The sequence below is a fragment of the Eschrichtius robustus genome, chromosome 12 (assembly GCF_028021215.1).
Source record: "Eschrichtius robustus isolate mEscRob2 chromosome 12, mEscRob2.pri, whole genome shotgun sequence".
Classification (NCBI taxonomy): domain Eukaryota; kingdom Metazoa; phylum Chordata; class Mammalia; order Artiodactyla; family Eschrichtiidae; genus Eschrichtius; species Eschrichtius robustus.
This window is the reverse complement of record NC_090835.1, coordinates 64,487,650-64,500,070: the sequence shown is the minus strand read 5'-3', so window position 1 is coordinate 64,500,070 and position 12,421 is coordinate 64,487,650. Positions and strand designations below refer to the sequence as shown.

The 12,421-nt window shown below is 38.6% G+C and overlaps 1 protein-coding gene across 1 annotated transcript in view; it reads right to left on the bottom strand.

Moving 5' to 3' along the window:
* The window catches only part of DST (dystonin), a 491,021-nt gene that overhangs the window by 180,798 nt on the left and 297,802 nt on the right, over nucleotides 1-12,421 (bottom strand). Inside the window, 3 exon segments of the mRNA XM_068559249.1 lie at nucleotides 1,936-2,055; nucleotides 9,202-9,308; nucleotides 9,404-9,516. Coding sequence (XP_068415350.1) covers nucleotides 1,936-2,055; nucleotides 9,202-9,308; nucleotides 9,404-9,516 — 340 coding nt within the window.

The window sequence follows — 12,421 nt, the reverse complement described above, 5'->3', positions numbered from 1 at the left end:
CCAGGCTGTATGGGATCTGAGGAGGGTGCAATTATGGCTATGAGTCCTGATTCAACATAGGCTACCCAGCCATCTGGAAAGTGAAAGCCACAGCAGTATCTACTATGGCTCTACTGACAATCTCTCATTATCCAAACAAGAAGATACATACTTTAAAAGATCCACTTCCCAAATGCTGTACTTTAGCTTCTAGTTTTTGGAAAAATCATCTGATGCAATTCCCATAAAAAGGGGTGGGGAGCATTCTCCTCTATTTCATGGTCTATCCTTGAAAACAGAATTCTCATCAGATAGATAGGACTAAAATTTCGTTTCAATGTCCCATTGGCCAAATTAAGGAGATCTTATAAGTAAACGAAGACAGATGCCATTGGTTGCTGCTATTATTATAAAAGTTTGAACCATATAATTAAATTACTATCTAATTTATGGATATTAACTTGGGAATCTCTTAAATGTGTTTATTATATTTATTAACAAGGACCTTATAAAAATTATGTTGATAAAGCGTCTCCACATTTAATAAGTGTATGTTAATTATTTCATCCTAATTCATGCTGCTTTAAAACAAGTCCCTGCAAACATTCAGGCAGACACATTTCTTTGAAGGATTCCATTTAATGTTTTGCTGGCTAATAAAATTATTTGGTATTTCCCCACAATATATTTTTTTCCTGTGTCACGTCCTATCCCAGGCACCAGTCAGTATTCTGTGTAGTCACTTGAACTTCTTTAATAATTTAAGAATCTGCATTAATCAGAAGCCAGCAAGAATTTACTCAAATGTCTGGACAAAAGGAATCCATCTGGAAATAAGTGGAACTTGAAATCTGAAAATTGGTTTAAACTCAAAATGCACCGTTTCAGGATGTCCATAGGTGAATAAGCACAGAATGCCATCATGGGCTACCCACTGTTCACAGTAGACGTGCTGATAGAAGGGGGAGGAAAGCTTTCCTGCCGGGAGAGGTTCCAGCCACAGAGGGAGACATCACACAAACAGCTTCAGAGAGAACTTAAACAGCATCACATCGACACATGCCAAGGAAGTTTGTGCCAAGGACAAGCTCCCCGTGGCAACGCAAATAAAAGCTATTCCACAGATGTTCCACATAGACGCATGGACACAATTACTAACGTTAACAGGGCCCACCCTGGGTTAGGACCGTTTTTTGCAATGCTAGTCTGATCGGGAAAACAAAGTCTGCAATTCAAGGAATTAGACTTTGTTGTTCATATTCGCATTACCCATTTCTTGAAATAAAGTACACTACTTTGCTATGACAAATCCCAATGTACAAAATGAGACAACTTATTTTCAATACGTTTCTATATCTGTACTATCTTTTAATATTTCTATAATGTCTCTGCTCAAAGAGATGGACCCAGGTTCTTAGGTAGTAGTAAATGTTCTACTAAACCAGGAACTCATTTACTCTGGGAGTCAGGTATGTATTTCCGAATTCGTGGTGAAAGACAGTATGTACCTCTTGCCGTACCACAGGAGCCTCTGAGGCTGTTTTTTAACAGGATGTGACCACAGGCACAGGCCCTGCCACAGTCGCATTGCACAAGTTCCCGCCCCCCCTCGCGTCCCAGCCATCTGCTGGCTCCAGGCATCTCCCAGGCACCAAAAAGAATCTGGCAAGGTCACTTCCAGAAATCTTCCCAAATTAAACCTTTAAACTCTCAACAATTCAAACCAAAGGGACTATAAATTTCTTTAAGATGTTGTCACTATTATCTTTTAATTATTAATGTTGACTTCCATTTTCTCTGTACAATAGGAGACAAATAAATAAATAATTTGCCTGATGATTAGTACCTTGCCAAGGGCAATTTTTCTTCAGTTTCTGAAATGATAGAACCATTTCAGCATTATTTAAAAGTTTAATAATAAACTCAATCCTACTTAACTTCTATAGGGACACAGACCTTGAGTTCTACAGGATTATTAGGAAATGTTCTCTCGGACATAGTGGTCACATGGTGTCTGATCCACTGGACGAGGTAGTTGACCATATTCTGGTATTCAATCCATTTGACTTCAACATCCTACAACGAGAAGATGGCAGAGAAGGTCTGTATCTGCAGATTGTAACATTCACGTCTAACACAATCTGGCCAGAGGCCATTCTGTGGATTTGCAGGGCTTTAAGCCTGATGGAGAGGACCAGCTCCATGTTTTCTTCCTTTCCACCCAGTCCTAAGCCTTTCCACTTAAACAGCCTTAAAAACACACTATCAACGTCTGACCACTAAGACTAGCCTAAGGAGTGCCAGCTCTGATCCAGGGATCCAGGCTGCCTGAAGCACTGTGTTACAAAGGTTTCAGAGGCTGCATTGAAATGTAGCAGAAAAAAATGAACACTGTGATCAATTTGGGGTGTTTTCCAGACACTCAAGAAAGGCACTCTAAAGGCTTATAGCCTGCATAAGGCAGGTTAGTTGCCCTCTCTGCCAACCTTTCTAAGTCCACCTTATATCTGAAACTCAAAGAGCTACACGATACATAGGAAACCAGACAGGAGTGAAAACTAGAGGAAATGTACATGTGGGATGATTCAAGTACTGTTAGGCAAACTTTTTTTTAAAATGGAAGAGACTGGAAAATTGTAAACTGCTATATTCAATTAAGTATTTAATGACTGCTTATGACGTTCAAAGCATTGTAATAAAAATATAATACTTCAAGACATGATCTCTTTTATCAAAGAGTTTCTGTCTAGATGAGGAGGCAAGAGAGAGTCATAATATAAACAGTTACGCAAAACAAAAAGCAGCATTTAAGAAGTGCTGAAATAATGGAAACGGGTAGTATATGTGAGGCGCTGAGGTATGAATCAGGTGAGCATAAATGTGCCTCAAAATGATCACTGAAGGTTTCCTGGGAGAGGGAATCCCTGAGCAGTTGTACAATGACCACTAATTGTTGGTGGCTGGCAGGAGGAGCAAAGAAAAGATGGGGGATGGGGGTCAAGGGAGTCAGGACTCTGAAACAGAAATGCCCCAGACACCACAAACAGTTCATGTGGGGACAGATATGGGTAAGCAGAACTGATAAAAGGCAGAATTGAGGATGTCAGGACGTCTAGACTGGGTTGAACCTTGCAAGCCACATGGAGCCACGGAAGTTTTTCTAGCTAATGTGGTGACAATGTGCAGAGTTCATGGGAAGAGAAAAACAATGGAGAAAGTAAAGCCAAAAGAAAGCTCTCATCCTCATTCTAGTGAAGGGATAAGAGTGAGGAACTGGGTACAGGCAGTGAGAAGACCAAGCAAGGAACGGCCACAATAACATTTTGGAGCAACACTCAACCCTGAGTCACTGGCAGACACTGGAGCAGAGGAGGAGCATGGGACCAAGTCACTTGGGGACCAGCCTTTGTGAGAAAGAACACGAGGAGAGAATGGAAACAAGTCTCAAGCAATAGCACACAGAGGCGAAATAAGAGACCCGAAAGGGGAGCTCCCAAACCTTCAAAGTGAGACAGAATAAAGGAGAAATCTGCAGGAGGAGTGGACACAAAGGAGGGTGAGCGGGGGTCCCCCCAAATGCACGTCATGTACAGGGTGTCCTGTCCTCCAGAAACGCACAGCACTTGACAGCAGGACCAGCACAAAACACACCGCTGAAATGAACTGCACAGACTTTGGGAAGCAGTGGACTAAATAAAGAGCCCAAAGCTACTTGTCAGAGACCGTGCCCTGCTACGAAGAAGCTCCGTTAATTTGGCAAAATCAAATCACCCTCCTCCGGGCCTCACCTTTAAATGAGAAACCAAAGCAGAGCTACCTTATCTCCTGGGATCACGTAAGTTAAAAAACTTGAAAGTGATTTCAAAAGTGAGATATTCCCTGCATACCTTCTCTGCAGAGAAGGATACCAAGTAGGGCAGCTGTAAAACAGCAGTAAGTTTAAAAAGAAAATCTCTAAATTAAGTGACCTATTAACTCAAATCCTTTAAAAAATATTTGATATTTAAAAACTGTAAACTCATACAACTTGACAGCAAAAAAAATAATCCAATCGAAAAAAAGGGCAGAAGACCTAAATAGACATTTCTCCAAAGAAGAAATACAAATGGCCAATAGGCACATGAAAATATGCTCAACCACGCTAACTATTAGAGAAATGCAAATCAAACCTACAACGAGGTACCACTTCACACTGGTCAGAATGGCCATCATTAAAAAGTCTACAAATAACAAATGCTGGAGAAGGTATGGAGAAAAGGGAACCCTCCTACACTGTTGGTGGGAATGTAAATTGGTGCAGCCACTACGGAGAACAGTATGGAGGTTCCTCAGAAAACTAAAAATAAAATTACCGTAAGATCCAGCAATCGAGCCTCATCTACCAGAGGGCAGACAGCAGAAGCAAGAAGAACTACAATCCTGCTGCCAGTGGAACGAAAACCACATTCACAGAAAGACAGGCAAAATGAAAAGGCAGAGGACTAGGTACCAGATGAAGGAACAAGATAAAACCCCAGAAAAACAACTAAATGAAGTGGAGATAGGCAACCTTCCAGAAAAAGAATTCAGAATAATGATAGTGAAGATGATCCAGGACCTCAGAAAAAGAATGGAGGCAAAGATCGAGAAGACGCAAAAACTGTCTAACAAAGACCTAGAAGAATTAAAGAACAAACATCTAGAAGAATTAAAAAACAAACAGAGATGAACAATACAATAACTGAAATGAAAAATACACTACAAGGAATCAATAGCAAAATAACTGAGGCAGAAGAACGGATAAGTGACCTGGAAGACAGAATGGTGGAATTCACTGCCATGGAACAGAATAAAGAAAAGAGAATGAAAAGAAATGAAGACAGCCTAAGGGACCTCTGGAACAGCATTAAACGCACCAACATTCGCATTATAGGGGTCCCAGAAGGAGAAGAAAGAGAGAAAGGACCCGAGAAAATATCTGAAGAGATTATAGTTGAAAACTTCCCTAACATGGGAAACGAAATGGCCATCCAAGTCCAGGAAGCGCAGAGAGTCCCAGGCAGGTTAAACCCAAGGAGAAACATGCCAAGATATGCAGTAATCAAATTGACAAAAATTAAAGGCAAAGAAAAATTACTAAAAGCAACAAGGGAAAAATGACAACATACAAGGGAACTCCCATAAGGTTACAGCTGATTTCTCAGCAGAAACTCTACAAGCCAGAAGGGAGTGGCACGATATATTTAAAGTGATGAAAGGGAAGAATCTAAAACCAAGATTACTCTACCCAGCAAGGATCTCATTCAGATTTGATGGAGAAATCAAAAGCTTTACAGACAAGCAAAAGCTAAGAGAATTCAGCACCACCAAACCAGCTCTGCAACAAATGCTAAAGGAACTTCTCTAAGTGGAAAACACAAGAGAAGAAAAGGACCTACAAAAACAAACCCAAAACAATTAAGAAAATGGTCATAGGAACATACATATTGATAATTACCTTAAATGTAAATGGATTAAATGCTTCAACCGAAAGACACAGGCTTGCTGAATGGATACCAAAACAAGACCCAAATATGTGCTGTCTACAAGAGACCCACTTCAGACCTAGGGACACATACAGACTGAAAGTGAGGGGATGGAAAAAGATACTCCATGCAAATGGAAATCAAAAGACAGCTGGAGTAGTAATACTCATATCAGATAAAATAAACTTTAAAATAAAGAATGTTAAAAGAGACAAGGAAGGACACTACATAATAATCAAGGGATCAATCCTAGAAGAAAATATAACAATTATAAATATATATGCACCCCCAACATAGGAGCATCTCAATACATAAGGCAAATGCTAACAGCTATAAAAGAGGAAATCAACAGTAACACAATAGTGGGGGACTTTAACACATCACTTACACCAATGGACAGATCATCCAGACAGAAAATTAAGAAGGAAACACAAGCTTTAAATGACACAATACACCAGATAGATTTAATTGATATTTATAAGACATTCCATCCGAAAACAGCAGATTACACCTTCTTCTCAAATGCACACAGAACACTCTCCAGGACAGATCACATCTTGGGTCACAAATCAAGCCTTGGTAAATTTAAGAAAATTGAAATCATATCAAGCATCTTTTCCAACTACAACACTATGAGATTAGAAATAAATTACAGGGAAAATAACATAAAAAACACAAACACATGGAGGCTAAACAATATGTTACTAAATAACCAAGAGATAACTGAAGAAATCAAAGAGGAAATCAAAAAATACCTAGAGACAAATGACAATGAAAACATGACGATCCAAAACCTATAGGATGCAGCAAAAGCAGTTCTAAGAGGGAAGTTTATAGCAATACAATCCTACCTCAAGAAACAAGAAAAATCTCAAATAAACAATCTAACCTTACACCTAAAGGAACTAGAGAAAGAAGAACAAACAAAAGCTAAAGTTAGTAGAAGCAAAGAAATCATAAAGATCAGAGCAGAAATAAATGACATAGAAACGAACAAAAAAAAACAATAGCAAAGATCAATAAAACTAAAAGCTGGTTCTTTGAGAAGATAAACAAAACTGATAAACCTTAAGCCAGACTCAAGAGGGAGAGGACTCAAATCAATAAAATTAGAAATGAAAAAGGAGAAGTAACCACTGACACTGCAGAAATACAAAGCATCATAAGAGACTACTACAAGCAACTCTACGCCAGTAAAATGGACAACCTGGAAGAAATGGACAAATTCTTAGAAAGGTATAATCTTCCAAGACTGAACCAAGAAGAAACAGAAAATATGAACAGACCAATCACAAGTAATGAAATTGAAGCTGTGATTAAAAATCTTCCAACAAACAAAAAGTCCAGGACCAGATGGCTTCACAGGTGAATTCTATCAAACATTTAGAGAAGAGCTAACACCTATCCTTCTCAAACTCTTCCAAAAAATTGCAGAGGAAGGAACACTGCCAAACTCATTCTATGAGGCCACTATCCCCCTGATACCAAAAGCAGACAAAGATACTACAAAAAAAGAAAATTACAGACCAATATCACTGATGAATATAGATGCAAAAATCCTCAACAAAATACTAGCCAACAGAATCCAACAACACATTAAAAGGATCATACACCATGATCAAGTGGGATTTATCCCAGGGATGCAAGGATTCTTCAATATATGCAAATCAATCAATGTGATACACCATATTAACAAATTGAAGAATAAAAACCGTATGGTCATCTCAGTAGATGCAGACAAAGCTTTTGACAAAATTCAACACCCATTTATGATAAAAACTCTCCAGAAAGTGGGCACAGAGGGAACCTACCTCAACATAATAAAGGCCATATATGACAAACCCACAGCAAACATCATTCTCAATGGTGAAAAGCTGAAAGCATTTCCTCTAAGATCAGGAACAAGACAAGGATGTCCACTCTCATCACTATGATTCAACATAGTTTTGGAAGTTCTAGCCACACAATCAGAGAAGAAAAATAAAAGGAATCCAAATTGGAAAAAAAGAAGTAAAACTGTCACTGTTTGCAGATAACATGACACTACACATAGATAATCCTAAAGATGCCACCAGAAAACTACTAGAGCTAATCAATGCATTTGGTAAAGTGGCAGGATACAAAATTAATGCACAGAAATCTCTTGCATTCCTATACACTAACAACAAAAGATCATAAAGAGAAATTAAGGAAACGATCCCATTCACCCCTGCAACAAAAAGAATAAAATACCTAGGAATAAACCTACGTAAGGAGGTAAAAGACCTACACTCAGAAAACTATAAGACACTGGTGAAAGAAATCAAAGTTGACACAAAGAGTTGCAGAGATATATCATGTTCTTGGATTGGAAGAATCAACTTTATGAAAATGACCATACTACCTAAAGCAATCTACAGATTCAGTGCAATCCCTATCAAATTACCAATGGCATTTTTTACAGAACTAGAACAAAAAAATCTTAAAATTTGTATGGAGACATAAAAAACCCCGAATAGCCAAAGCAATCTTGAGGGAAAAAAACGGAGCGGGAGGAATCAGACTCCCTGACTTCAGACTATACTACAAAGCTACAGTAATCAAGACAATATGGTATTGGCTCAAAAACAAAAATATAGATCAATGGAACAGGATAGAAAACCCAGAGATAAACCCACACACCTATGGTCACCTAATCTATGACAAAGGAGGCAAGGATATACAATGGAGAAAAGGCAGTCTCTTTAATAAGTGGTGCTGGGAAAACTGGACAGCTACATGTAAAAGAGTGAAATTAGAACACTCCCTAATACCATACACAAAAATAAACTTAAAGTGGATTAAAGACCTAAATGTAAGACCGGACACTATAAAACTCTCAGAGGAAAACATAGGAAGAACGCTCTTTGACATAAATCACAGCAAGATCTTTTTTGACCCATTTCCTAGAGTAATGGAAATGAGAACAAACAAACAAACAAAAAAACAAATGGGACCTAATGAAACTTAAAAGCTTTTGCACAGCAAAGAAAACTATAAAAAAAAAACACAAAAAAAAAACCCCAGGAATCCCATGCCTGGGCGTATATCCAGACAAAACTCTAATTCAGAAAGATACATGCACCCCAATGTTCATAGCAGCACTCTTTACAATAGCCAAGACATGGAAACAACGTAAATGTCCATTGACAGATGAACGGATAAAGAAGATGTGACACATATACATACAATGCAATATTACTCAGCTGTAAGAAAGAATGAAATAATGCCATTTGCAGCAATGTGGATGGATCTAGATATTATCATACTAAGTGAAGTAAGTCAGAAAGAGAAAGACAAATACCATATGACATCACTTATATGTGGTATCTAAAATATGACACAAATGAACTTATCTATGAAACAGAAACAGAATCACAGACATAGAGAGCAGACTTGTGGTTGCCAAGGGAGAGGGGATTAGGGAAGGCGTGGGTGGGAGGTTGAAGTCAGCAGAACTATATTCAATATCCTATGATAAACCATCATGGAAAATAACATTAAAGAAAAGAATGTGTGTGTTTGTGTGTGTGTATATATATATAACTGAATCACTTTGTTGTACAGCAGAAATTAACACATTGTAAATCGACTATATGTCAATTAAAAAAAGTCATATTAAAAAAACTGTAAAAAGCACTATCAGAGAATTCAGTCAATTCTGAGTCAGCAGCTTCAGAATGGAAAAATCAATACTCACGTTTGCACCAATGCCTTCACCACCCTCAGGGACTTTGGGAAATGCGTCATAGAGAGATGATACGTAAGTTATTACTGATTTTTCATCAGGTGAGGAGACATCAACATCTAAAAGCAGCAACATGAATTATTTCAAAATGCTGATCAATTACTTTGGATCAGACTTTCCAGCCCGTGGACATCTGGTCAAAATAATCACTCACCTTCAGGATCCAGAAGTCTTATAACACCGATTTTTTCTGCTACATAGAAAGCGTGCTCTAAATTTGCAAGGTTGCTTTGAACAGCAACAGTATTCATGTCTATCAGGTCCGGCCTAGGAAAAAATGCACCATATTAATGGTGTTTTTCACTTGCCAATTCAACATGAAATTTACATGTGTACCTACTGACATAACAACTCCTGCAAATATCATTACGAAGCCTGTGTTGAAATACAGAGTTTTTCATCCAGTCTTTAACATTGCTCATGTGAACTAAAAATGCCCCCTGCCATATCCGTAAACAAAGGATGTTGCAGCCTTGAAGCCATCACATTACAGCCACCCCGACCTTGAGTCCTAAGGGAACTCAGGAAGGAAACAGGATGCCCACCATCAAACCATTAGACACTGCAGTCACCCCTGATGATGCACCCTGAGAAGACTCAGAATGAGAAAAGCAGGATACTGGCCCCAGACAGCTGAGGTGTATATCAAAGGAATGATTTCAGTAAGCCCAGACTCTTGCATCTTCCCATAGAAAAGTGCTAAATTCCTTAACTTGAGAGGTCTGCTTTTCTTTAATTAACAGTAATCATTTGATGTTCCAACTCCCTGGTCTTTGTTGCTCCCCACTTGCTGGCTCCCCACTTGCCTCTTCAGAGCAGTCCTTCAGAGCTATCTGAGATGCTGTGTCCTGGGATTAAGTCCCCAGTTTTGTCCACCGAACAAAACATAACTCTCAACTTTTAGGTTGTACATTTTTCAGTCGACACTCGCTTCTCTCAGAAACTTTTGTGTGCCAAAAGCAAATGTAGGAAAATATAACAATTTTAATGTATAAACTTTCAGCAAAGTCTACAAATTCCTCATGATCAGAATATATTGGGTTGGCCAAAAAGTTCCTTCACTTTTTAAGTAAAAATAAAAGACTAATTTTTCATTTTCAACAAGAACTTTATTGACCAATGTATTCACCGTTTTTTCCCACTACCTTCTGCCATTTTTCAGGCAACTTCATAATTCATCTTCCCAAAACTTTTTATCTTTTTGAGCAAAGAACTGTTCCAGGTGCCTTTTACAGTCTTCCAGGGAAATGACATTTTTTCCATTAAGAGAATTTTGTAAAGACTGAAATAAATGGAAATCTGAAGATGCAGTATCTGGTGAATACGGTGCATGAATCAGAACTTCCCAGCCAAGCCGTAACAGTTTTTGCCAGGTCATCAAAGAAACGTGTGGTCTTGCGTTATCCTAACGGAAGACTATGCATTTTCTGTTGACTAATTCTGGACACTTTTCGTCGAGTGCTGCTTTCAGTTGGTCTAATTGGGAGCAGCACTTGTTGGAATTAATCGTTTGGTTTGTCCGGAAGGAGCTCATAATAAAGGACTCCCTTCCAGTCCCACCATATACACAACATCACCTTCTTTGCATGAAGACCGGCCTTTGGTGGGGTTGGTGGTGGTTCATTTCTCTTCCATTCCATATCATTGTACAGTATCCACTTTTCATCACCCATCACAATTTGTTTTAAAAACGGAACATTTTCATTATGTTTAAGTACAGAATCGCATGCGGAAATACAGTCAAGAAAGTTTTTTTCACTTAACTTATGTGGAACCCAAACATCAAAGCTATTAACGTAACCAAGCTGGTGCAAATAATTTTCAATGCTTGATTTGGATATTTTGAGTATGTTGGCTATCTGCCGTGTGGTATAAGGTTGATTGTTCTCAATTAATGTCTCGATTTGATCACTATCAACTTCAACTGGTCTACCCGACCGTGGAGCATTGTCCAGCGAGAAATCTCCAGCACGAAACTTCACAAACCACTTTTGACACATTCGATCAGTCACAGCACCTTCTCCATACATTACACAAATCTTTTTTTTGCGCTTCAGTTGCGTTTTTACCTTTCTTGAAATAATAAAGCGTAATATGCCAAAAATGTTGCTTTTTTTCTTCCATCTTCAATATTAAAATGGCTACACAAAAACTCACCAATTTTGACAAGTTTTTTTTTTTTAAATGCACGCTGATATGATAGCTGTCACAACACAAGCTAACAAAATTGTTTCGAATGAAGTTAAAGACAACTAAGCGCTACTAGAGCCATCTTAATGGAAAAAAACAACAAACCTTTTGGCCTACCCAATATATCAATATGTGTCGCATTCAATCTATTTAAACCCCACTACCTCAAAAGCATCCATCTAATCCAACTAGCAACTTCTCAGGGTTTCTCCCCAAACACAAAGAGCTTATGCCCAGTGCACTGTCATTCTCAGGGCACCGCCCACCCCCCCCCACCCCGACGCAGGACGCCCTTTCCTGTCACTGACAAATTCCACAATTCTTCTCATCCTGGGAGCAGAGATCAAGCCCCACCTCCTCTGTGGTTCCTTCACTCATCTTTCCAGCCCTCATTTTTTTCCCCTCTGTTCTCTGAACTCTTTATAGTCTTGGGCCTGTGCCAGTTAACTTGGCACCCGGAATAATCACATACTATTTTGCCCTCTAAATTCACTGTTCAATGTGCAGGCACATCTTGTTTCTCCCGACTGGTCAACTCTAAGACTGCAAGAACCATGTGGTTTTAATGAACCTTTGTATTTTATCCTTCTGCTGAGATAAAGAGTGGCATATACATTGTAGACACTCAATAAATATCTACCAATAAACTGGTAAGTAAGTTGGTTAGTAAATTGAATCATAAATGAAAGACTAAAATAAGCATTAGCTTGTATCTTCACAAGCACACATTACACACATACCCACCCCAGATTTCACCTCTTTCTAATTTGTGAGACTTTCATGAGGTTCTAAACCACAGGGATAATTGAGGCTGGCTCTATCTACGTATAAGACAAGAAAAGACTTCCTGAATACTCCTTGAATACAAAGTGACAAAACACAGTAGCTGGAAACTTAACTCAAGGCCAGAAGCCAGTCAAGAAACTTTCCTCTCAAAACCAAAGCATAAAAAGAATGCAGAAACAAATGTGAAAACAGTAAA